Genomic DNA, 27,690 nt, shown 5'->3' on the forward strand with positions numbered 1-27,690 from the left:
CCTGTTCAACTGCTTCCTCTGCCAAAAACTGTTTCAAAATAAACCTCACTACAATAATTCACTGTTAAACAATTTAACCCTTTAAACTACTGAACGTTTTGAACTGTTCAGCCATTGTAACTGTCACTCATCATTAACTATGACTCCACTGTAGCTAGATAGCATTGTTAGCATAGTTAGCATTTTTAGCAAAACTGCTAGAAAACATTAGCTAAGTAACATTGTTAGCATAGTTAGCAAAACTGCTAGAAAACATTAGCTAAGTAACATGTTTAGCATAGTTAAAATTGTTAGCATAACTGCTAGCAAACATTAGAGCCATTCCAACTTTCAGTTATCGTCAAATATCTACCTATCAACAGCCATTAAACTATTTGAATATCAACATTCATTAAACTTTCAGACTGTCAACAACTTTTAAACTATTTACATTCAACTTTTAAACGGTCTACTTTTAAACTATCAACTTTTATTAAGCTATGCAACCACCATATCTATGCTAGCCTCACCGTAGTTACCATCTCTGTATTATCTATTTTAACTGTACATGATATTTTACATTACAACTTTTGCATTTTCATGCACTGGTAATTCCTTGGAATTGCATTTCTAGTTAATAAATATGACTTTTGTTTGAACAATACATCATGAGCTCATATGTTTAGGACTTAACATCTGTGTAGACACAAGAAAACCACTTGTTAGTGAGGCTGGTTGGAAAGAAGTTTAATTTGCTTTAGGGAGCATAAAGATCTGAAGTGATTGAAAGAGATAATTTGGTCCGTTGACTACAAATATACCGTGTTCCAGAGTGATGGACATTTCCGTCACAGAGGATGCTCAGTTGGTCAGGTCTACACGTCAGATGACTAAATGATCAATACATTTTCTTCCCTGATGGCACAGGCATATTACTGGATGACAACTCCAGGATTCATTTTGGACTCAAATTAGGAATGTTTTCACACATCCTATATTGGTCACCACAGTCTCCACCATAACCCATTAAACATCTTTGGGATGTACTGAGGAAGACTTCACATGTGGAGCTTGTATCACCAGCAGACATGTTGACATCGACAATGGATAAGGGCCCACCCATGTGGAGAGGGCTGCAAGAGGTTGAGCTTTATGCACGGGCTGCATCGTCCCCCAGCTAGGATGGGGTACTCTATAGTGCCTGTAAAATAATGCCTGATGTTTTGAAGAGTGGAAGCTTGTGGTGTTTTTGAAAACTATAATAATTTCAAAGATGTGTCGTCATCTGTTTAGTTTTCCTCAGCCCAAGAAGGGATGCCACATTGTGCTTACAAAGGAATAATGTTTTGAAGTGGATAAGCTCATGGTATTTGAATCGAAAATGAAGAGTAGCAGCTGATTTGTTCAATTAGGTGCCTTTTTCATAGAAATCCAATAAAAAAACAATGCTGAATGCTATTTTTGTTGCCAGAAAAGTACTGCTCTAAAAGCAGCTCTGTCTGACAACAGACGTGAGACTTTACTGTTCCCAGGGGGCAGTTCTCCGGCACAGCCCTGTACAGTACTGCAACAGTACAAACTTCAAAACCAGTCATAGGAAAAATCAAGATTTAAGAGAGAGAATCAAGACAATCTGATGTATTGCTTTTGGAACTATTATTCCTCCACAAAATTGAGGCTTGTAGATTTGTCACAATCTTTCAGTCGAACAGCGATGAGGGTTTTGGTGCAAGTGATAAAACACTCTGAGCATCATCTGCGTCGTTTGCCCTCTGGGCTGTCACAGAGTCTGGACTGTGGTAACCTCCTGTGTTGCCTCTCTCTGGCCCCTGGTCTCTGAGGTGCAGGTCCACGTACTGCAGGATGTGGTCGAGCGCTCTGAGCAGCAGCGTGTGTGTGTGTGGGTCCAGCTCCAGCTCCTCAGAGTAGTTCTTCACCGGCACGATGGAGGAGAGGGGCATGCCCAGCAGAGCACTGGCCTTCACCATCTACACACACACAGGACCGTCCATAGACGATGGACACACACACACCACACCACACACACACACACGTCACAACATGTATATATACAGCTCTGGAAAAAGAGACCACTGCAAATTTGAATATGACGTCAACTCATTCCAATGTCACTCAGCAATCGTAGGATGACATCCGAGAAATGTACAGTGGTCTCTTAATTCTTTCCAGTTGCATACACATCAATTTTGTCAATATACTTTAAAAACATTAATTCATATACAGTCACAGCTCCCCCCAGAACTAATGTTTATTCATATGGGAGTCTCACTGGTTAAAACCCTCCTCTAACACACTGTGTCAGGTCTTACCGCATATTTCACTGGTGAACTCTTATACACCTGGGAGACGTCACTGGCTGTCTTGGGACACACTTTATCCACATGAGTCAACAGCGCCACCTGGTGTATATCTGCAGTAACATTGAGTAGATTCTCAGTCTGAGACGTATGTTTTTCACCATTTCTAACACTAAACCCAATTCTCTGACCCAAATGCTCAGTTGCCTGAACACATTTATTGAATCGATCACACTTTTGGCAAAACCATAAACAGTTTTCACCTAGTTAAAAACAATTTGCAGACTCTTTTTGTGAAAAACTCAAAACACATTCTCATGAAATAAAACACATGTTGCATTGCATAATGGTAATCACAAGTGGCAAAAAGTGAACAAAAATAAAGCACAAATGTCATAAATTCAACTCAAAACTGATCACACTTGTTTCAAATGATGGGACACAACCATAAGCTAGTTCAGAGTGCAAACAGGTTGCTGAACAGTGCAGGTTCATATCAACAAAGGATAGAAAATATCAGTGAGGTTTTTATTTAGAGCACATTGTAGGTTATACACTGTAATCTTCCTCTCATTTACATAACTGAAAATTGTATTTTCCAGTACCTTTTACAATACTTTATTTTTAGTGAATGCACATGAAATGCTGAATCCACTTTGAGATACAATATGTACTTACTGTGTGTATTGTGTGTATTACTGTGTAATTTCTCTGGGAGATATATTCCCTGAACACTATGTTTTCCCTTTTCTGATGTGGTGTGTACCGACTGCTCAGTAATGTTTTCATTTTGAGTGCTGTGTGAGATGATCTGAAGACATTGTTTGGTTTTGAGCACAGGTACAACTGTTTTGAGGCCATTGTTTGATTTTGCAAGAAGATATTAGTTTTTTGTAAGTACAGTTTTGAGAAAAGGGTGTAAAGTTCCAAAAAATGTGTTTTAGCAATTGTGAAGAACTGTAAAACTTTCCTGGGGGCCACATATAATTACAGTATAAAGAGGAAAAAACGCACACACATCCCGATCTAATCCTGGGTGCTGGACAAAACACTTACGATGAGAGAGAGGGGAAAAAAAGTCTGCAACACCAGTATATGCTCCCAAGTTATAGTTTAATTATTAAACTATAACTTGGGAGCATATACTGGTGTTGCGGACTTTTTTTCCCCTCTCGGCCACATATAATTAAACAGGAATTATACAGGTACAATGACAGATTATAGATTATTGATCGGCACTGTGTTTAAGACATTGTTTATGCCTTGTTTGTGGACAGATTATAGATTATTGTCCGGCACTGTGTCTAAGACATTGCTTATGTCTTGCTTGTGGAAAGATTATAGATTATTGACCGGCTCTGTGTCTAAGACATTGCTTATGTCTTGCTTGTGGACAGATTATAGATTATTGGCTGGCACTGTGTCTAAGACATTGCTTATGCCTTGCTTGTGGACAGATTATAGATTATTGACCTGCAGTGTCTAAGACATTGCTTATGCCTTATTGACCTGCACTGTGTCTAAGACATTGCTTATGCCTTGCTTGTGGACAGATTATAGATTATTGACCGGCACTGTGTCTAAAACATTGCTTATGTCTTGCTTGTGGACAGATTATAGATTATTGACCTGCACTGTGTCTAAGACATTGCTTATGCCTTGCTTGTGGACAGATTATAGATTATTGACCGCCACTGTGTCTAAGACATTGCTTATGCCTTATTGACCTGCACTGTGTCTAAGACATTGCTTATGCCTTATTGACCTGCACTGTGTCTAAGACATTGCTTATACCTTGCTTGTGGACAGATTATAGATTATTGACCGGCACTGTGTCTAAGACATTGCTTATGCCTTGCTTGTGGACAGATTATAGATTATTGACCTGCACTGTGTCTAAGACATTGCTTATGCCTTGCTTGTGGACAGATTATAGATTATTGACCTGCAGTGTCTAAGACATTGCTTATGCCTTATTGACCTGCACTGTGTCTAAGACATTGCTTATGCCTTGCTTGTGGACAGATTATAGATTATTGACCGGCACTGTGTCTAAAACATTGCTTATGTCTTGCTTGTGGACAGATTATAGATTATTGACCTGCACTGTGTCTAAGACATTGCTTATGCCTTGCTTGTGGACGGATTATAGATTATTGACCGCCACTGTGTCTAAGACATTGCTTATGCCTTGCTTGTGGACAGATTATAGATTATTGACCGGCACTGTGTCTAAAACATTGCTTATGTCTTGCTTGTGGACAGATTATAGATTATTGACCTGCACTGTGTCTAAGACATTGCTTATGCCTTATTGACCTGCACTGTGTCTAAGACATTGCTTATGCCTTATTGACCTGCACTGTGTCTAAGACATTGCTTATGCCTTGCTTGTGGACAGATTATTGACCGGCACTGTGTCTAAGACATTGCTTATGTCTTGCTTGTGGACAGATTATAGATTATTGACCTGCACTGTGTCTAAGACATTGCTTATACCTTGCTTGTGGACAGATTATAGATTATTGACCTGCAGTGTCTAAGACATTGCTTATGCCTTATTGACCTGCACTGTGTCTAAGACATTGCTTATGCCTTATTGACCTGCACTGTGTCTAAGACATTGCTTATGCCTTGCTTGTGGACAGATTATAGATTATTGACTGGCACTGTGTCTAAGACATTGCTTATGCCTTATTGATCTGCACTGTGTCTAAGACATTGCTTATGTCTTGCTTGTGGACAGATTATAGATTATTGACCTGCACTGTGTCTACAAACATTGCTTATGCCTTATTGATCTGCACTGTGTCTAAGACATTGCTTATGCCTTATTGACCTGCACTGTGTCTAAGACATTGCTTATGTCTTGCTTGTGGACGTGCACATGTTGCGTAGATGTTGTTATTAGACATCTCTCTCCAGTCAGCTCCAAGTCTGCACGGGGTACAGTTCCTTTGGCCCCAGCAGACTCCTGGGTAACTAAGTTCTTTTGGCCCCAGCAGACTCCTGGGTAACTAAGTTCCTTTGGCCCCAGCAGACTCCTGGGTAACTAAGTTCCTTTGGCCCCAGCAGACTCCTGGGTAACTAAGGTTATTTTTCCTGTACTGCTACTGTAACTCATAGAGTTCTCATTACTGCTTCCTCTAAACCAGTGGTTCTCAAATGGGGGTACAGTATAGTACACGTACCCCTGGGGGATGGAGTCGTGGTTGAAGCGTAGTGGTAATTCTTGTGAAAACACGGAGGGACAAGTGGCTTTTTTTCTCAACTAAAAATGCTTTGCGCTAGTTAGGGGGTACTTGGCTGAAAAAATATTTCACAGGCGGTACATCACTGAAAAAAGGTTGAGAACCACTGCTCTAAACAACACAATAACACATAACAGATTCTTCTCTCTGTGACAAACTGCCAAACACACACTCACCCAGGGCGCTGATGAGCTCTCTGAGCTGGTGGAAGGTGGACTTCATGGTGTCCGAGTAGGAGGAGATCTCCAGGCCGCTGACCACAAAGGCCACACAGTGGACCTTCTCTGCAAGGGAAGGCTCCTTCACATAGCCTGGTGTGTCCGACACAACAGGACAGCAGGCGCTGAACAAGCGAGAGAGAGAGAAAAAGAGAAAATGAGAGAGAGTGTGTGTGTGAAAGTGAGAAGTCAACAACATAATTCAGGTCATATCATTAAAGCAGTAAAACTGGCGAGTGCCATCAGAATATCATCTTGTTTCCAAAAGCTAAAAAGACACCTACATAAGGGTTTCATGGTCATATGACAAATGCAGACAGAATATTTCATAACTGTCCACACTGATAACATTTACTCCAAACCTTCCCAGAACTCCTCTACACCCCATAATAACCTGCACCAATACAGCATCAGATTGCGCTTATGAGTTGATTACACATTACACTTACAGTACGTGGTAGTGAGGAGAGGGTCCTCATACCACGCCCAGCCATACCATCCATTCTCCTGGCAAATGTACGATCACTGGACAACAAAATGGATCACATACGACTGCTGAGATCAACGAACCGGACAGTAAGTAACTGCTGTGTGCTCGTCTTCACTGAAACTTGGTTAAATGACAACATTCGGACTCTGCTGTACAACTGGAGCAGCTAGCATGCTATCGAGCAGACAGGGCCATTGTAAAGGGAGGTAAATCACCGAGGAGGAGGAATCTGTGTTTACATCCGGTGACGAATGGTGCGGGACACTGTAGTAGTATGCAAACACTGCTCACCACTGGCAGAGTTTATGATCATAAAGTGCCGACCTTTTTACCTGCCAAGGGAAATTACTGCGATTCTGCTAGTTGCAGTATACATCCCGCCTACCAACAACAACAGGCGATAAGAGCGGCTCTTAGTGAACTGTACCAGGCTGTCAGTGAACAACAGGCGGCACACTCCAGACGGTTTCACCATCTTCACTGGAGATTTTAACCATGCTGATCTAAAACTGTGCTTCAAAGCTACACCAGCATGTTGATTTTCCAACAAGAGGAGATAACATCCTGGACCTGGTCTACACTACACACAAAAGGAGCATACAAAGCCACCCCCCCCCCCCACATTGGACTTTCAGACCATATCACTGTTATGCTAATGCCCGCATACAGACAAAGGGTAAAAGCTGAACAAACCGGTTAAGTAAGCAGGTAAAAGTGTGGCCTGAGGGAGCCTCCGATGCTCTTCAAGACTGCTTTGACACAACAGACTGGGAAATGTTTAAGCAGGCAGCCACTTACAACAACCCGGACAGACATAGAGGAGTATACAGACACTGTAACCTCTTACATCACCAAGTGCATCGATGATGTGACCCACACAAAAAAGACATCATCACTGGGCTAACTGGAAGCCATGGCTGACAGGGGGGTCCCTCAGGCTGCTGAGGGCCAGAGACAAAGCCTACAGAGCTGGGGATGAAGCTGGCATGAAAACAGCGAGAGCCAACCTGTCCCGTGGCATCAAGGAAGCAAAAAAGGAATACACTCACAAGATAACCACCCACTTCAAAGACAGCAGGAACTCACAAAGCCTATGGCAGGGCATTCAGGCCCTCACGGACTACAAGCCCATGCCACAGAGCTGTGAGAGCAACATCCCTCTGCTCAACAACCTGAACCGCTTCTTTGCTCGCTTTGAAGCACAAAAACAGCACCTGCCCACAGAAGACCCATCCCCCTCTACATGAGCAGCCCCTGTGCCTCTCTGCCGACAGCGTGAAGAGGACACTTGCTGCTATCAACACCAGTGGGCAACAGGTCCAGACAACATCCCAGGACGTGCGCTGAAGGACTGCGCAGGGGAGCTTTAAGGATGTCTTCACAGACATCTTTAACACTTCCCTGAAGCAAGCCATCGTCCCCATCATGTTTCAAAGCTGCCACCATCATACCTGTGCCGAAGAAAACTGCTCCATCCTGTTTCAATGACTGCCGCCCTGTGGCACTGGACACCCATCATCATGAAGTGCTTTGAGCGGCTTGTCATGTCACATATCAAAGCCATTCTCCCCCCCCACCCTGGACCCCTTCCAGTTTGCATACCCCAGCCAAGCGGTCTACAGAGGATGCAATCTGCTCTGCCCTCCACCCAGCCCTCACCCACCTGGAAAAAAAAGAGACTCATATGTGAGATTGCTGTTTATAGACTTCAGTTCTGCATTCAACACCATAATACCACAACAACTCATCTGCAAACTTGACAAACTGGGACTCAGTACCTACCTCTGCAACTGGCTACTGGACTTCCTCTGTCAGAGGCCCCAAGTAGTGCGATGTTGGCAACAATACCTCAAGCAGCATCACACTGAGCACAGGGGGGGCCCCCCAAGGCTGCGTGCTCAGTCCGCTGCTCTTCACCCTGCTGGACGCATGACTGCACTGCAACCTACAGCAACAATCACATAGTGAAATTTGCTGACGACACAACTCTGGTGGGTCTCCATCACCAAGGGCGGCGAGACTCAATACAGGTTGGAGGCTCACCATCTGACCACGTGGTGCAGGGACAACAACCTCCTGCTGAACGTCAGCAAGACCAAAGAGATTGTTGTTGACTTCCCTGGAGGGTCACACCCAACACCTGCCACTTACCATCGACGGTGCTGTGGTGGAGAGAGCGAGCAGCACCAAATTCCTGGGGGGCACATCAGTGAAGACCTCTCCTGGACCACCAACACTGCATCACTGGCTTAAGAGAGCTCAGCGCCTGTACTTCCTGCTGAAAACTCAGGCTGAGCAAGTGCTCCACCAGCCATCATGACCACATTCTACCGAGGCACCATTGAGAGCATCCTCTCCAGCTGTATCGCTGTGTGGGGGAGGAAGCTGCACTGAATACAACAGGAAAGCCCTGCAGGCGCATAGTGAACACAGCTGGAAGGGATCATTGGTGCTTCACTCCCCTCCCTGAAGGACATTTACACCACCCACCTCACCCATAGAAGGCGACAAAATTGTGAGTGATGCAAGTCACCCCGCCACAATCTGTTTGATCTACTGCCCTCTGGGAAGAGGTACAGAAGCCTGCGCTCCCCGCACTCTGAGACTCACCAACAGCTTCATGCACACACAAGCTGTAAGGATGCTGAACTCTCTCCCTCCTCTCCCCTCCACCCTCAGCTACATAACATCCTGGACATTGGACCCACAATGGCCGCCTGCACTACTCCACCTGCACACTTGAACACTTGCACACTTGTACACTTTACAACTTGGTGTTGTTGTCCTGAAAACACAACACTTCTGCTGCTCTTACATAACTTGCCCACTATGCCACTTTCTTTATTACTTAGGTCAAACAGTATTTTATAGTATTTTTACAGTATTTGCACTAGTATTTTATTGACTGTCTATGCACAATTTGGACAAAATTTTGCTGCTCTTATTTTTTTCATTATTATATGTGCCCTCTTATTTACTTATTTACTTACTTTTTTGTTTACTTGAATGTTATGTTTGTCTCTTGGGACTTAAAATTGGTCAAATATGTCTTGTCTTCACCCGTGGGATAGTGAGAAACGTAATTCGATCTCTTTGTATGTCTGGAACATGTGAAGAAATTGACAATAAAGCTGACTTTGACTTTGACTTTGAGGGTCCCTAAAGCCAAACCCGAAGAGTATCGAGGTCTTTATGTGGTCGGATAGAGAGTCCAGAATGAATTTCATCAAGCCAGTACCTTTCCTCGAAATGTTGCTGCTGCAGCTGGCATCTTTAGGGGAAAGTCCGTAGATGCCAAAAAAGACCGTAGATGCCAAAAAAAGATGCCAGCTGCAGCAGCAACATTTCCGGAAAGGTACTGGCTTGATGAAATTCATTCTGGACTCTCTATCCGACCACATAAAGACCTCGGGATACTTCGGTTTGGCTTTAGGGACCCTCTACTCACTACCACGTAAGTGTGATGTTGTTTGGAACTGTAGAAGAGGTATAAAAATAGCGTTTTGTAGTGGCGAAATGACATGCCCGCGTCACTTCCAGGCTAACGAGTTTTGACTAAAAACGGTAAAATCGAACTTTCTCAAAACACATCTGAATGACATGATTTTGATGTCAACTCAATGTATGTACTCCCAATCATCCATAAATTGATCTAAAGTGCATTTAACTCCGGATAATTCCTTTAACAAAGCTCAACTCTACTTTACTCAGTTTTGGTACCAGGCAGCCCATACAGAAATATTGAAATATATTTTTATTTTTTATATATTTCGAATATTTACATATATTTCAAAAACATATTGTGAAAATAAATTTCAAATAATTTTTGTTGTGCATGGGCATATAGAAAAAAATATAGAGAAATGGGCATATAGAAAATCAAATATATTTTTGTTGCGTATGGGAGGTACCAGTTTGTCCTAATGGAAATCCAAAAAATCGAGTAGAGTCGAGGTGAGTTGAGCAGGTGCCATTCGGTGGAAAACAGGCATTAGTCCCTTTACAAAGTTATGTTTTAGTTTGATGATGAAAGAAGGAAAAAAATCACAGTGTTTGAATACTTGAACTGTACCTCCAATGATATTTGGCTTAGGCTCACTATTTTGAGACGCCGACACAGCTGCCCTAAACCCAAAAGGTCTGGACTCGGTCAGTGTGGAGAACAGACTCGGAGGGGCAGTCCCATCAGCACCAGAGGCAGGTGTCTCTAGTGCAGGTGAGGCCTTCAGGAGGCCAAAGCTGAACGCAGGTGTGTTTTCGCTCGGCTTCTTCTCCATTGCTTTCAGTGTGTTTTTCATTTCATTTCATTAACAACTTTGATGAGAGCTAAATAAAAAAGTGAATTGATCAAATATAAGGGATTTTAATAGGCAACATTTTATAACAAATTGATCTTAACAATATGAATAAAACAGCATTGGTTTTGTAGTTGAATAAACATTTTTCATTTAGAAAGTCATCTCTTTAGCTTCCAAGTGTCTAGTGCAACAGTCCTGCCCCTTCTCCGAGAGAGCTTAGTTTCCGGAAGTAAGTTTCCCATTCATTTCTCCAATCTACGTCTGGAAACATCTGTACATAAAGAGTTTGAAACCTTAGGCTAACCAGCTACGATGTGACTCATATTCATACAGCATATTATTTCGAGAAAAAAACGAACAGAAAAACTAAATAAAGGTACAAGACTGTCTCCATATTTTAATTTCCGAGTGAAGGAACTACTCATCCCATGAGCCTTTTCAAACTTACCCATTTCGAACATTTGCAGCCTAACGATAGTTTAACATGCTTCTATTTTAATCTCACAAGAAGATGACTTCCTACCCTTTCCATTGAGTAAATTCAACTTTCAAGATGAGAAAAACAGTTTATATCGGATGGCCACACATCGGTTCTGACACCCTTGTTATCCATCTTGATTCCAGCGAGGGAACAGTGACAAACACTTCCATGGCAACGGCGATCTAGACTAGGCTTTTGGGTAGTGTAGTGCTTTTCTGTTAAATCGTGAATAAAAATTTTTTTTCTCAAAAAGGTTGATGCCCCATTAACTTGAGCATGTACAATCGCTTAGTCATGTCGTAGCTGGTTTTAAGTCTACGGTTACGATTTTATACATACAGTCGGCATCTGGTCATAATCATGGTTACTGCCCCCAGTTACAGTGGTTACCGTGGCTGAAACGCCCCCCATGGGGGAAAACTTAGGGGCGGATTGTTTGTGCGATAGACTCTGTACTATTTAACAATTATTTATAAAATTATCTATCAAAATAACAGTTGCAATGTGCAATATTAACAAACACCATACAAACTACACAACACTATACAAATATTTAATTATATTGTAATAAAAAAAAGTGCATACAACATAAAAACTGAAACAAGAACAGTGAATTAATGTACACACTACAAACTAAACATGAAAGTGCAAAAGAAAGTGCTAAACAACATTTTCAAAATGTGTAAAGGTGATCGAAGTCACTGCTTATTACAAGTGACGGACCATTTCTGTATGCTTATTTTCATGCAGGCTGTCAGACCATTGCACTGCAGCCTGTTCTGCAAGTCTGTCTTGATCTATACACGGAGAGTGAAAGAAGTTTAGATTATTATACACTTTTGTGTAAGATTTACAATTTTGAATTAGAATGTTTGATGATAGATAGCGCGATGACATTCTACCATCAGATGCCGCTGTTCGGACGCTTCACACCATTTGAAGGCATATCACATATACCCGTAAATCCTCAAATTATGGCCGGGATTCTATTTAGCCTACTGTATAGCAGGGAGTGGTCGATTCGGACAAATAAAGGCTGGCCCCCAGTAGCCTAGGGCTGTCAGTCCACGAGCACTAGAAGACATTGTTTCGATTTAACTCAATGAAATTAAAGAGCTCTTCTTCATTTTTTATATTGTTGGTTGGTTTAATACTTTTGCCAATTAAATGGTTGTCCTATGTTCTCCACACTCCAGCGGCAAGCACAACAAAAGCACTATGTTCTCCAGCGGCAAGCACAACAAAAATCTTTGGGACGTTACCTCAACCAAGAGCAACCTAGCGGTGAGCGAAGCGCATGCCGTGTACAATGTGATAGCCCCTTTATTGTGCAAAGCGGAGGTGCGCTTCTGTAACAATGTGATAGCCCCTTTATTGTGCAAAGCGGAGGTGCGCTTCTGTAACAATGTGATAGCCCCTTTATTGTGCAAAGCGGAGGTGCGCTTCTGTAACAATGTGATAGCCCCTTTATTGTGCAAAGCGGAGGTGCGCTTCTGTAACTATTAGTTCATGCCATTATGCTGAGTGTGTGCCTGTAAAAATGGTAATGTTTAACGCTGCGTTTAATGTCTGAATTCAGAGTGTGTTTTCTTTGAGGTGGTCATTGTTCTGTTATCATTTTGAGTCCGGGACCTCTGAAGTTTGCCTACAAAAGTTACCCAAAGCTGCCATTTGGGTAGCAAAAATCAAAGTTTGCCCAGAGAATGTCTAATAAGGGGAGAACTGCCACTCTCAGAAAACTTCCGGTTTCTGAACTGGTTGCAGTTCCTTCTCTGGTTCCACGTGAGGGCACTCGTCCACAAGTGCAGAATGAATGGAGGTCAATGGAGCTGTACCCCTCAAAATCCACTTTTCTCGGGATATCATTTTTTTTGCAAGTAATTTGAGTATTGTATTCGAAAGGGGAGGCAAAGAAAATACACTTGGTGGAGTATTATATTTTTAAAAGTCACTTAATTGTTCTAAAAAGCCTTTCAAACGTGTCAATGACGTCATTCATTAGCACAATGCTAGCGTGTTATGAGCAACAACAACCCAACCTGTAAGAAATCAAAAGGGCATAAGTACTCGTTCATTCAACTTTTGACCTATAACCCATGTTGAACTTATACAAACTACAATTAAATCTGAGATTTCTCAACGACAATCAGGTGAAAGAGACCAATTTATCCGTCTAGCTCAATTGACTCCCATTCATTTTGCACTCATGGCGATCGCCCCCAGTGGAATTCTGGTAGAACCGCAACCAGAATTCGGCCAGGCTCTCAGTAGACAGGCTCTGGTTTGCCGTACTGACCTACCGGAGAGATCACAGTATCCACTCAAAGGCAGAGGGCAAAAGTGGGTAGAAGAAAACGTTTGCATTTTATTTGTTTGTGAGTTTAAAAGGTGCGAAATTCCAAACCCCCATGTTATTTTCCCATCGCAAGACACCGCATCTCAAACAGCTTTTTTTTATAGGCGAACATCAGAGGTCTAGCCTCTTGCGAGAACTCTTGCACGAGATGAATCATGCTAAAATTATGATGAGCTTGGTGGGTAGGCCTATGAGTGTTAACAAAAGGTCGGTCTCTTGGGAATCATTTAAGATACTTCCGAATGCCTCAGCAAAGTTAAGCCATACTTCTGAAAGCATTTCTGACAAGAAGGACCTTAGGGTAGGCCTACAGTTTTACAAAAACTAAACTGTTGAGCTGAAAGTAGTCTGAGTGACAAATGTGTAAATTATCTCGTGTAGTATTATAGCCTACTCACCTCACAATCCAGGTATCGTGTCGAAATCTGGGGGAAATGGTTTCTACTACAAAATGAAAGAAGACGAATCATGAAGAGAAAACGAAACCTAAATATAGCCGCAAGCGGCAATTATGGGCCCGAGCACCTACGGTTCCGCGACCCGTGCGTGCAGAGGAAATTTGAAAGACAACCGCTTATCCCGCCTCTCGGATTAAGCTGTGCCAATGGATAGTTCCCAGACCCTACATCTTGATGTGGGTATGGCTCATCAGGCTAGTCAAAGGCCAGTTTTTGTCGTTTTTGGTATTAGCGTTTCTTTTTAATGCAATTCGGTGATGACGTAACTTTGGGGGCTACATAATCTGTGCATATTCAATTCAATGCATTCCTATGGAAATCACGGTTACACTTTCAACATAAAGTTTGTATATTTACATTTTGAATTTCGTAACAGCATTTATATCACAGCTACCCTAGGATCTACCAAAGATAACAACGTTGTCTGATTTCAATTTAATAAATTTTTCTGAATTTTAGGAGGTCTCGTTATGGAGGCTATGTTTCCATTCATTCCTATGGGAAAAAGTTGTGGTTACACTTTCAACATAAAGTTTGTATTTTTACACTTCGAATTTCATTACAGCATTTATATCACAGCTACGCTAGGGTCTAACAAAGATAACAACGTCGTCCAATTTTAGTTTAATGCATTTTTCTGAATTTGAGAAGTCTCGGCTACATAATCTGTGCCTTTCAATTTCAATGCATTCCTTATACTATACTATATATAATATACATTTTTTCATGAATTTCCTGAGCCCATAAGAACCACTTCAATAAAGGCAAAGTAGCCTACAGCAGGATAACGCCAAAAGTACAGCAGGATAATGCCAACTATGATAACAAGAATCTTTATAGAAATATTAGGGCTTTGCACCTTTAGTGCTCAGGCGCTAACTATACAGTTGGCTATCACATCACCTTTCACCAAAACATTCTGTGGCACCTACCGTTCTTCCAGCAAAGGGCAGTCATTAGTTACCAGTGCTGGCCGTTGCACACTGTACACAGAGACTCATTCAGGACAAGTTTACCCGTCAGATGACTTCAATGTGATTATACTCTGTTAAGCAATGGTGTGTGTGTGTGTGTGTGTGTGTATGTGTGCAGGGCTTTAAGGGATGTCCACGTGAACATGCAGTCTCTCACCATGTGCAGAGGAGCAAAACAGAATCTGATTTGTTTGCCATTTTATTTTTAAAATATAAAGAGTAGCTGCTAAGCTGCATCCTATTAATAGGTGGCTTCTTCAAACACAACAAATACAAATGAAAACAACAAACCTTTTCCCCCATAGTGATTTCTTTCCCGGATGTTGAATGCTTTTGGCTACTGCTCTGACAAAAAGCAGACAACAGTGCAAATAAAAAGCCCAAAAATAGTCACAAGAAAAAACAGAAAACATGCGGTATTACAGAAAACATGTAAAAGCTGTAGCATAATCAGATTTATTTCCTTTTTAAACTATATTCTGAGAAATATGTTTGAGAATATTCTGAGAGTGTTTTTTAGCCACAGGCCCTTAAACTTGCCACCATCTTTCAATTCTCTTCTGAATCGTAAGAAGGTGTGTGTCCTGCCCTGTCGTCCCCTTGGAATTTTAGAGCTCTATCTACTTTCTGAGATATTGAGCTTCAAAGTCTCTCTTTAGATATAATGTCCTAAAATGCATACAACAAAAACACCTCACCTCACCTTCTTAAGTTGTCACAGAATAAGAATATGTCAATAACTCAAATTTGACAAAAATGCCAGATAGACCCTTATAATTTAAAGGGGAGGCTGTCTACTCTCTCGTATCTCGTGTGTGTCCTGCCCTGTCTGCCTTCTGGCCTGTCGCTGGCTGGTCTCTGAGGTGCAGGTCCACGTACTGCAGGATGTGGTCGAGCGCTCTGAGCAGCAGCGTGTCTGTGTGTGGCTCCAGTTCCAGCTCATCGCAGTAGTTCTTCACCGGCACGATGGAGGAGAGGGGCATGTTGAGGAGAGCTCCAGCCTGCACCATCTGGACACACACAGGGCACAGACCAGAGATGACCAGTTTCATCATGATATGATATAATATCGTAGACCACCTAACCATCATGTTCTAGTGTCCCTAACTGTAGGCCTACAGTATGTATCTTATTTTTAATGAATTACTGTCAGTGAAGAGGGGCTGTTTTTAAATAAAATCTTGGGCACCAAAATATCTGTGACACCCTGACTTTCAACTATGAATTAATAGTAATTATGACTTTTTAAGGGTATTACCACTTGCTTCAAAGATGAAATCTTGTACACTTGGGAGATGTCACTGGCTGTCTTGGGACAGACTTTATCCACATGAGTCAACAGCGCCACCTGGTGTACACCTGCAGTAACATGAAGTCGGACAAATATTTAGAAATTGCAGTCGGGTTCGGACACATGGGGGCGATATGCATTGGAAGCTTTACATTTAAAATTCCTTATTATGTTGGGTAACCAACAGGTCTGCTTTACATGATGCAAACGTTTGTTTTTTGAGAATAAAGTAAAATGTAAAAAAGACCTAATAGCTTTCTTTCTGTGTGCAAGATTTGTTTATCGTGACAACGCATTTCAGGCATGCCGCCTGAAATGCACACGCGTTGTCACGACTACATAAACAAATGGTTGCACATTTCGCACATAAGCACAGTCTTGGGTGACGTTATTGAGGATCATGTTGGCCTATGAGGGTCCAGGGGTGCTGTTAAACATTCCATTTTAACGCAGTTTGGGAGGGACAGAAATACCTTAACAGAGCAAGCAGGGCTCGCCTTCTGTCTAACTCAGCTAGGTGACTTAAACATTGGCTACCTGCATATCACTTCACTACTTGACAGTACCCTGCATCAGGACCAGCCCTAGGTAGCACTGCAGCCAACAGAGTGTAGCACTGTAGCTACCTGGCTGCTCTAGCTGTTGGCAGGGATGGGCAAAAATACATCAATGTATTTTAAAATAAAAAACAAATACCCTAATTTTAAATGTATCAAAATAAAGTATAAAATACATAGCCACACCATGTATCAAAATCAACTGTATTTTTATATTTTGAAAGTACCAAAAATACTCTTTAAAAGGAGCATGATATCACTTTGCAAACCCTCCATATCTATCTAATCTCTTCCTTCATTAGTACACTGACTCTGTTGATTAAGTGGACAGTGTTTGAGTTTTTCAGTTTTTCTCTGCCTACGAGACATGGCATAACCTGCAAACAGTCAACAGATCAACTATGCTGACCTGCCTGTTAAATCTCATCGCCTAAATACTGTATCAGAGATGCACTCAAAAAGTCATGACTGAACTTGTCAAGCGGTACAAAGTGGAGACAAGTCTCTGACATTGTTGATGCATGCCCAGATTGAACAATGTTGCAGAGTGTTGTAAAGTTCTCAAGAAACTGATCATTAAAATTCTCAAGAAACTTGAGGCTGGTATGAGGGAGTGTATTGTGTGTGTGAGCAAATTATTAAAATGTTCAACGTTTTGCTTTAGGCAATACATGGGGAAACTTGTTGAAGGCATGGGTGGATTATGAACTTTTTGGGGATGGCCAATACTAAATTCAATCAGATTCATAGCCTACATCCTGATTTGTTGATATTGAGGCAATGATTCCATGCAAAGGCTTAATTTCATAAAATGTGACCCTTTTGCCCCTTAGGCCTGGGCCCGGGCCTGCAGTAATCCATCCCTGGTTAAAGGGCAACCACATGGTTCCATGTGTTCGAATTGGATGATATAAGTTCTCAAGAAACTTGAGGTTGGTGGAGTGCATTGTGTGTGTGAGCAACCTACATGTTACTTATCTGCCTGAATCTCAATATTCTGATCACAACAACTCTGGGCAAATTTCAAGTCAGCACCAGTGCTGCATTCATTGTTTTGCACTTTTAGAATCACATCACCAAGTGGGTTATTGGTTTTACAAAAAATATTTGGCAGTATTTTTAAACTACAAACCTATAAAGTATTTTGATACAAAATATGATGCCATTTTTTTCCAACTAAAAAAATTCAAATGACAACATACTGTACTATTTTGTATTTTAAATACATGGCTCTGTAGACCAGCAATCTACTTGCCGAGGAGGCTCATAATTTGAGAAACGCTGCAGATCATAGAGAGAAAGCATGTTTATGAAGGCAAAGAAGGCATAATTTTGTTGTCACGCACTACTATGGAAAATTAACTTTCTGAGGACCGGCTCAGCCAAAAAAAAGAAAAAAGTATGCCAGATGGCCAGTCCAGCCCTGCGTTCAGGAATTATTTAAGAAAAGTGGAATGTGCGCAATGTTTCATTTAGCCCTCCTGATCGGGACGAATAAAAAGGCATGGGGGACGAAAGAAACATACAGTTTAGCCTGAGCTATGTAAACTTCCCATAATTTCAATATTTTACAACAAATGCTTATACATGTCATCAGAACATCGCTACCTGTAGCCTCGATGCGACGAGTGTTTATGAGTAAGCTTGATGAACCATAACTGAAAGGTTGTCTTAACATTACATTAGGATATTATTGTCATTAAACACTTTTACAAAAAATATAGGCCTAGCGTACAATTAACATTTACTGACCTAGCAAATGTCAGCGACTTAAGTGTGTGATTAGATAAATAGGCACTGGCAGATGCAATAGGTAAATAGATATCTTTGCGTGTTAGAACAAGCAGTAGCGTGTAGGCCAATATAGGCAAGCATGTTTGCCACTTACATTTCTGACGTCTGACACTTCAAACTGCTGCAAGTGCATCAAGAAAGGTCCTTAGACCATGTTAATGGCCAATCGTAGACTAGGATTTGGGGGTGGCACCTGGGGTGGCCAATCGAATCTCAAGGGTGGCCTGTGCCACCCGGAGCCACCCCTCTGGCTCCGCCCCTGCTGTTGGGTCGGGTTCGGACGCAACTCTGTCGGACGTGGGCCGGGTTCGGACAGAAATTTGCAGCCCGATCCGCACTCTAGTACAAAAGCCCCCCAGCACACACTCACCCAGGGCGCTGATGAGCTCTCTGAGCTGGTGGAAGGTGGACTTCATGGTGTCCGAGTAGGAGGAGATCTCCAGGCCACTGACCACAAAGACCACACAGTGGATCTTCTCTGCAAGGGAAGGCTCCTTCACATAGCCTGGAGTGTCCGACACAACAGGACAGCAGGCATTGAACTAGTGAGAGAGAGAGAGAGAGAGAGAGCGAGGAAGGGGGATGGAGGGAGAGGGAGAGAATGTCATTTTGTTTCCAAAAGCCTAGATAATGAAAAGGATATGGTGGGGTTGGCATCACCGCCTAGACAGTTGGCCCAGATTTGATACCCAAACACTTGAGACCCTGTCATTTTAGATGGAAAAAAAAAACAACATACCAATTTTGCTAAATACCATTTTCCCTTATCCCTTTAGATAAGTGTTTCATTGTCAGATGACAAATGCAGAAACAAATATCCCAAGCCGTGGCAATGATGTTGCAGGATGTGGTTGTCTCATTATGTTATAATCTGTTCTGAGAGCAAAGACAGGGAATAATATATATTCTTATCTAATAATGGTCTAAAACTATACCTAACTTCTTTATGATGAAGATAGAAAATGGCCCAACAGTTTCTATGCGATAAGCATCTATATTAATGTCCAAGTACCATGTGTCCCTCTGGAACGTGCCCCTTGATGACGGCCAGTGTGTCGTGAAGCGTGAGTCCGTTGGTCTCCCCGAGTCCCACCATGTCAGACAGGACCAGAGCCATACTCTCATCCACTCTCTCTCTGCTGCTGTACAGCTGATATGACTGCAGCTATGGAGGAGGAACAAGAGATGTACACATACAGACTCTTTAACTATTTAGGGCATGAACATCTACACTACACACTCAGGGCATGAACATCTACACTACACACTCAGGGCATGAACATCTACACACACTCAGGGCATGAACATCTACACACACTCAGGGCATGAACACCTACACACTCAGGGCATGAACACCTACACACACTCAGGGCATGAACATAGATAGATAGATAGATAGATAGATAGATACTTTATTGATCCCCAGGGGAAATTCAAGGTCTCAGCAGCATACATACAACACAAACACATTCTTTAACAGCAGAAGAGTAATTAAAGTATATAATATAAAAACACAACTAAGCAGTAAGGACAGTAGAAGATAAAGAATATGCTAAATATACTAAAATACAAATTATACTAACACTTAATACAATATATAAAAATATACTAAAATACAAATAACAAAATTACAAATTATACTAACACTTAATCTAAATCAATTCTTTTTTTTTTTAAATGTTTTACATTACAGCACATTTAGCAGACACTTAGCACATTACAGCACATTTAGCAGAAATGTTATCTTTATTGAAGCGTTTCAAAACAATGTAGGAATTCATTTTTTTTTACATACTTTCTGTTTTGTTATATGGTTTACAGATTCCTGGTACAGATGATCAGTAAGGGAAAGGAAAAAATAAAATAATTAAATAAATAAAATATAATAGAAAAGAAACCACATAGCTTTTCTATCTGAGGCCCTAGTGATCCTCATGCCAATATCAGATTTCTTCCCAGGCCCAAAGTTTTTTTTTTTTTTTTTTTTGTACATTTGTGTAAAATTAACAGTAGTAACATTTAGAACATAGGGGGAGTTTCACTACACTTCTCTAAAAGAAAAGAAAGAGAGAAAAAGGACATGCATATGCATAGACAATTACAAAAAACAAAATTACCAGACAAAATGTGATCTTAAGCCTATATGTTCAACATACCCAGTCCATTTAGACCATATCTTAGAAAATGTGTCAGTCTGAATTTTGAGGGAGTAGGATAACTTTTCCATAGTATATATATAATGAACCACATCCAACCAATCTCCTATTGTAGGAGATTCTTGTTTCAACCACCGTCTTGATATTGTTTTTTTGCATGCAACCAGAAGTATAAGTAACAACTTTTTATCCCTGTAATCCCATGTATCAAATGAGATGTTTCCTAAATATAAAGTGTCAAATCTGCATGGGATATTTACTTTGAAGGTCGCTTCCAGGTGGAAATGAATTTCCTGCCAGTATGCAGTTAGTACTGGACAATCCCAGAAAACATGAAAGTGATTGGCCTCGTTTGTTCCACATGCCCTCCAACAGGCTGGGGTATTTGTGTTCGTTGTTGTAGTGGTGCTATAAAAAATCTAGACAAATTCTTCCAGCTATATTCTCGCCATGTATTTGAACATGTTATTTCCCATTGTAGTATACATACATTTTCCCATTCTTCTACAGATATTGAGAAACTACCTTCCCTTTCCCATTTCTCTTTAATATATAGAGTATTATCAGGACTAACTTTGCGCAACCCGTGGTACAATCTAGATACAACCTTCTTGCATAATGATGAATTGGTTGCTCCTTTGAATACTTCCAAAATACCTGTCTCTTGCCCTTCTAACGCCCTAGTTAAATTTTCATGAAAGTAGTGTCTAACCTGGAGGTACCTATAGAAATCTTGGCGTTGTAGTCCATGCTCTTGCTGTAACAAATCAAAGCTCTTAAGTGTTCCTTTATTTACAAAGGTATGGTAATTGGTAAGGCCCACTTTGATCCAAGTCTTAAATCTGGAGTCCAGACTATTAGGAGAGAAATCGGTGTCAAATGCACACCATCTTAATATTTTTAGAGTATGTTCCAAATCGCAGAGTTTTATTGTCTTCTGCCATGTCTTCAATGTAGTTTTAATCCAGGGGTTGTTGTTTTTATCCATCATGTTGTTCATCAGTCTAACATCTGCCATTATCGCTGCCAAAGGAATCGGGTGGGTCATATTGCTCTCTATATCTTTCTGTATATCGGTCTGTATTAATTATTTTAGGTAAAATCTTGTCTATTCTATGTGCTAGTATTGATGTAAGTAATTTAGTCTATATTTAGTAGTAGTAGTAGTAGTAGCAGTAGCAGTAGCAGTAGTAGTAGTAGTAGTAGCAGTAGCAGTAGCAGTAGCAGTAGTAGTAGTAGTAGTAGTAGCAGTAGCAGTAGTAGTAGTAGCAGTAGCAGTAGTAGTAGTAGTAGCAGTAGCAGTAGCAGTAGTAGTAGCAGTAGCAGTAGTAGTAGTAGTAGCAGCAGTAGTAGTAGTAGTAGTAGTAGTAGTAGCAGTAGTAGTAGTAGTAGTAGCAGTAGTAGTAGTAGCAGTAGTAGTAGTAGTAGTAGTAGTAGTAGTAGTAGTAGTAGTAGCAGTAGTAGCAGTAGTAGCAGTAGTAGCAGTAGTAGTAGCAGTAGTAGTAGCAGTAGTAGTAGTAGTAGTAGCAGTAGTAGTAGTAGCAGTAGTAGTAGTAGTAGTAGTAGTAGCAGCAGTAGTAGTAGTAGTAGTAGCAGTAGTAGTAGTAGTAGCAGTAGTAGTAGTAGTAGTAGCAGTAGTAGTAGTAGTAGTAGTAGTAGTAGCTAATAGGACGAAAACTTCCACAATCAAGCTTGCAATGAGCCTGATTCTCTGTGCATAGTAAGGTATGGTAAGGTGCTCTAAGGTGCTCTGTGTGAATGAGTGTCATGGTGGTAGTGCAATGGTGATAGTAGTCATGGTGATAGTGCAAATGAGTAAGTCAACAGTGCAACAATGCAGAAATAAAGTAAAGTAAAGTCTATATATCTATATATTTAACTATTTAAGAAAATGTATAAGTGTGGCCACAGTTCGGCTGTGGCATGGAGGGGGGGGGGGGTTATGCATATTTGCTAATGTGCTAATATAGCACGCAAACAGTGAGGCATAAAGACAGTGGTACAAGTGGCTAGTGGACAGACAGTACCAAACATGGAGGGGATGAAGAGGCAGACAGACTATGCAGAGAAGTATATCTCTCCTCTTCCCTTAAGTGAGGCATTGAACAGTTCAGTGGCCCTGGGGACAAATGACTTTCTCAGTCTGTCAGTTGTGCAAGGCAGTGAGCGAAGTCTCCAGCTGATCAGGCTCTTCTGTTTAACAATAGTGCTGTGGAGTGGGTGACACTCATTGTCCAAGATGTTGATCAGTTTGTTCAGGGTCCTTTTGTCAGATAGTGAAGTGATACACTCCAGTTCAGCTCCCACTACAGAGCCAGCTTTCCTTACCAGCCTGTCAATTAGCCCCACATCCTTCTTCCTTGTGCTTCCACCCCAGCATACTACTGCATAGAAGGGACGCTGGCAACAACAGACTGGTAGAACATCCTGAGGAGCTTACTGCACACATTGAAGGACCCGCAGCCTCCTCAGGAAGTACAGCCTGCTCTGCCCTTTCTTGTAGAGTGCATCAGTGTTGGCTGACCAGTCCAGTTTATTGTCCAGGTGGAGACCCAGATACTTGTAGGTGCTAACCACCTCCACATTGACCCCATCAATGTGAACTGGTAGCAGAGTGGGCTTAGACCTGCGGAAATCCACCACCATCTCCTTGGTCTTTGAAGTGTTTAGTTGAAGGTGATTGAGTTTGCACCATTGCACAAAGTCCTCCACCAGGCTCCTGTACTCCTCCTCCTGCCCGTTCCTGATACACCCCACAATTGCAGTATCATCAGAAAACTTCTGCATGTGGCATGACTCGTTGTTGTAGCAGAAGTCAGATGTGTACAGGGTGAACAGGACTGGAGAGAGCACAGTTCCCTGTGGCGCTCCGGTGCTGCAGATCACAGTATCAGAGAGACAGTTCTTCAGTCTGACAAACTGTGGTCGCTCGGTCAGGTAATCTGTAATCCAGGTTACCAGGTGAGCGTCCACACCCATCTGCAAGATCTTGTCTCCCAATCTGAGGGGCTGGATGGTGTTAAAAGCACTTGAGAAATCAAAGAACATGATTCTCACAGCGCTTTTCCCCTTGTCCAGGTGGGAATGTGTCCTGTGTAGAAGATAAGTGATGGCATCGTCCACGCCCACTTTCTCCCGGTATGCAAACTGTAACGGGTCTAGTGCATGGCATACCTGGGGTCTGAGCATGCCTAAGACCAATCGCTCATCATCTACACATACTCAGGGCATGAACACCTACACACACTCAGGGCATGAACATCTACACACATTCAGGGCATGAACACCTACACACACTCAGGGCATGCTTTCTCTTCACTTGTTTTCAGATTAATCATATACCTGCATCTTAACACTGAACCCAGCAATTATAGATTTCTTACAAATTTAGTTTCTGATGTCCACGAGTGTCCAACTAATTTACAGTATATCGGCATCATTGGACAGGACGGCTGTGATGAAACCACCAGAACAGATCACACAGAGGTAGATGATCTCCAACCAATCAGAATGCATAATGCATGCAATTCACCCCATCACCTCTGTTGTCATGGTCACCTTCTCTACCTTTTTGGTGAAGCTGGTGGACGAGCCCATCGCGGATGAGCTGGAGGACGAGCCCATCATGGCCCTGTTCACGACCCGTCCATAGAACATAGACTGGACAGAGCTGATGAAACTGGACTTGCCCGCTCCGACCGGACCGATAAGCAGAACTCTGGCAGCAGGTACTGAGTCACAGGCCGGCTTATATGAGCGGATGGACTCCATCAGAGCTGCATTGGTCCTGTTGGAGTTTTGTACACAAGTAAGTATAAGTATATATACTCTTTTGATCCAATGACTCTGCATTTATCCCAATCCGTGAATTAGTGAAACACACACAGCACACAGTGTATACACAGTGAGGTGAAGCACACACTAATCCAGGCGCAGTGAGCTGCCTGCATCAACAGCGCACTCGGGGAGCAGTGAGGGGTTAGGTGCCTTGCTCAAGGGCACTTCAGCCCTACTGGTCGGGGTTCGAACCAGCAACTCTCCGGTTACAGGTCCGAAGTGCTAACCAGTAGGCCACGGCTGCCCGTAAACATATACAACATATCAGTACAGGAAAACGACTAGTACAACACAACACAGATGGCAATATAAAATATACTGTAACCATAACCGAGCTTAAGGAGTAAAATAAAACACTCTAACTGTACAGACATGCAGCCCTTAGAGACTTACAGCAGATTATTAGTACATTATTCTGCAACAGACAACTGAGGTTAGTAGATAGATAAGTAAAGTTCATTGTGTGACATGTCCTGAAGAAAAAGGAGCAATAGCATATAGCATATTAATGTCCGATACAGTCAGCCACAGGAAATACAGAACAATATTAGGCAGCGTCCTATGAACTTACTCCTCAGACCAATCCATCTGTCGCCACGGAGATTCCTGAAAACTGGGCCAGGATGCTAGACGGTGGAGAGGGAGATGGTTTAATAAATCTGCATCTATCAGTCGGAAATGATGATGAAAGTAGGGGAAAGACAAAAGGTCAGTGCAATACTTGAATATTACCTCCAAATATATTTGGTTTATTCTCACCACTTTGGCTTGCAGTAGAAGGCAACGTTGATGGGTCTCCATCTTCAACTGAATCTATTTCAGGTTCAGCAGGGGCAGCGGCAGGGGAGGGGGAAGCCTTTGCACCAAAGGCGAACATAGAAGCTGTACATGTCTTCTTCATTTGCATTCAGTTCTTAAAAAGTATAAACGGATAAATGTAAATGTCCTGTTACTTCTGCACTGTTTATCTGTTTACATTTACTGCACTGCACTGTTTACCTGTTTACATTTACTCCTGCACTGTTTCATCAATGCACTGCTAACACCCAATTCTACGCATCATATTTATTTTCTTATATTCCATAATCTGCCCATAAACCTGTGCAATATACTGTACATATATACAATGTACTGTATGTATTACATGTATTATATGTTTATACTTATACTTATATTTACCATTTCTGCTGTAAGTGCATGTTGTGTGTGATGTCTGTATGCTACCGAGACCATGCTTTCCCCTAGGGATCAATAAAGTATCTATCTTTCTATCTATCTATCTATCTATGGCTGCAAAACAAATTGCCCCTTGCGGACAGAGCCGGACAGTAACGGAGTACATTTACTTGAGTACAGTACTTGAGTACAATACTTGAGTACAATTTTTAGGGATCTGTACTTTACTCGAGTATCATTTTTGGGGAGTACTCATGACTTTACTCAAGTACATTTGAGAGGCAAATATTGTACTCTTTACTCCACTACATTTCTATCCATAACCGTGAGTACCCGTTACTACTTCTACAAAAAAAAAGGAAAAATCTTGGAAACCCTCAATTTGTTGTTTCCCTCTCAAACGTGATTGGATTGTGCAGGCGCCACTGATTGGGACAGCCTATCAGCAATCACCTTCAGCTTTCCTCACCAAAGTCAACTCCATGGTCAGATTTAGATAAGAGACGAAACCATGGATCTAAACAATGGATGAAGATGCAGCAGGTCCATCCCGGGAATGTGCCAACCTATGGCCCCACCTCGCCAGACTATTTAAATTTTCTGAACAAGTTAATGATAGTTTTCGCTTCAAGTGTTTCAATAACAAAATAGTATTTTGTATTTGAAATATGTATTTTAAATACATGTATTAGAAATACTGCCCATGGTAAAAACATTAAAATGACTTGATTTTACTTCCAATTCCTTTTACATTCTCCAAGGTATTAACATTAACATTTTTCATAACTCCATGTAGGACGTTTAATTAATTAATTAATTAATATTTAGAAAATGTAGGCTACTCTTGTACTCGATACTCAAGTACTTTTAAAAACAAGTACTTCAGTAGGCTACTTTTACTTAAGTAGACATCTGACTGTTACTTTTACTTGTACTTGAGTACAATTTATCAAAGGGTATCTGTACTTTTACTCAAGTAATGAAGCTGTGTAGCCTACTCTGTCCGCCTCTGCTTGCGGATAATAAATATGTGTGGCGTGTGCTTGGTGCCTGCATCAAGTGGTTTTCCACTTGTAAAACGTAAGGTGCACACAGTATGTTTGAATAAAAACACATATGTGTGTGCTTCACCTCACTGTGTGTTCACTGTGTGCTCTGTGTGTTCACTAATTCACGGATGGAATAAATGCAGAGACAGCAGCGTGGCGACTGCGTGGCGACTGCGCTGCCAGTCCTGTTTCATTTCAGCAGCCATGTTAACAGGTTAGAGCCACTCTATTCCTTCCCTATTTTTCACGTGACACACGAGTGTGTTGGAACAACAGCTTTCTGCCTTTATATGATTTTGATGTTGTTCTTTTCTCACATAAACACAATTATGTGAGAAAAACTATTTTCACTACAAATAATGTTCTACTCACATCACAATCCAGGTAGGCTGTCGAGATGTCGCACCTCTGGTGGAATGGTTTCCGCCTCTCTGAAAACCTGGAGGACAGAAAGGAGATACTGTAAGCATCAAGAGAAAACGAAACCTAGTCAAATGAGAACACACCGTGGCTAGCCTGGCTCCGCCTGACTGTATTTCTGCTCACGTTCGATTCACTGAGATACGAGCTCCTGTCAAGGTGTTTATGTTTCCCTCAGGCATTATATGACGCAAAAACGGATGTTTTATAGGCTACCTGAAGGCATGCGTGCGGACTGCAGTAACTTATTAATCCTTTGTGGGTTGGAATGTGTGCCCAGCCTACCACACCCTAGACAATTTGTGATTTCACTCTGGACAACCAGCATCTCAAATTCTAGCCATAGGCTATGCAGAGGAATTAGGCTTCTAATGCAAACTGGTCTGGCAACCTTTGGTTGTTCCATTTGGTAATTATGTTAACGCTTCTCAAAGGCCGAGCCCCACACCCATTCTACAATTGTTGGTATTATTTTTGCATACTTCAGAGGCCAGTGCATGAACCTTTTGCTTGTTATCTTCATAATACGACCATTTGGAAGATTATGCTTTACCATGAATCTCATGTTCTCAGTTAGGGAACAATGT

The 27,690-nt window shown here is 41.7% G+C and overlaps 2 protein-coding genes across 2 annotated transcripts; both read right to left on the reverse strand.

Moving 5' to 3' along the window:
• Positions 1–710: 710 nt before the first annotated feature.
• LOC125300802 (interferon-induced protein 44-like) lies at positions 711–11,520 on the reverse strand. Its single transcript, XM_048252932.1, has 5 exons — positions 10,329–11,520; positions 6,148–6,160; positions 5,725–5,891; positions 2,310–2,410; positions 711–1,967 (listed from the first exon to the last, which is right to left on the reverse strand). Exons 1-5 carry the CDS (start codon positions 10,552–10,554, stop codon positions 1,680–1,682), a joined length of 795 nt encoding a protein of 264 aa, XP_048108889.1. The 5' UTR covers positions 10,555–11,520; the 3' UTR covers positions 711–1,679.
• A 3,484-nt stretch (positions 11,521–15,004) lies between these two features.
• On the reverse strand, positions 15,005–27,218 carry ifi44g (interferon induced protein 44g). Its single transcript, XM_048253025.1, has 8 exons — positions 27,056–27,218; positions 25,191–25,371; positions 25,030–25,084; positions 24,189–24,408; positions 19,478–19,630; positions 18,836–19,007; positions 16,082–16,182; positions 15,005–15,833 (listed from the first exon to the last, which is right to left on the reverse strand). The coding sequence occupies exons 2-8, from the start codon at positions 25,363–25,365 to the stop codon at positions 15,618–15,620; spliced, it is 1,092 nt and encodes a 363-aa protein (XP_048108982.1). The 5' UTR covers positions 25,366–25,371; positions 27,056–27,218; the 3' UTR covers positions 15,005–15,617.
• Between the last annotated feature and the right edge of the window lie 472 nt (positions 27,219–27,690).

This window comes from Alosa alosa, chromosome 9 (genome assembly GCF_017589495.1).
Source record: "Alosa alosa isolate M-15738 ecotype Scorff River chromosome 9, AALO_Geno_1.1, whole genome shotgun sequence".
Taxonomy (NCBI): domain Eukaryota; kingdom Metazoa; phylum Chordata; class Actinopteri; order Clupeiformes; family Clupeidae; genus Alosa; species Alosa alosa.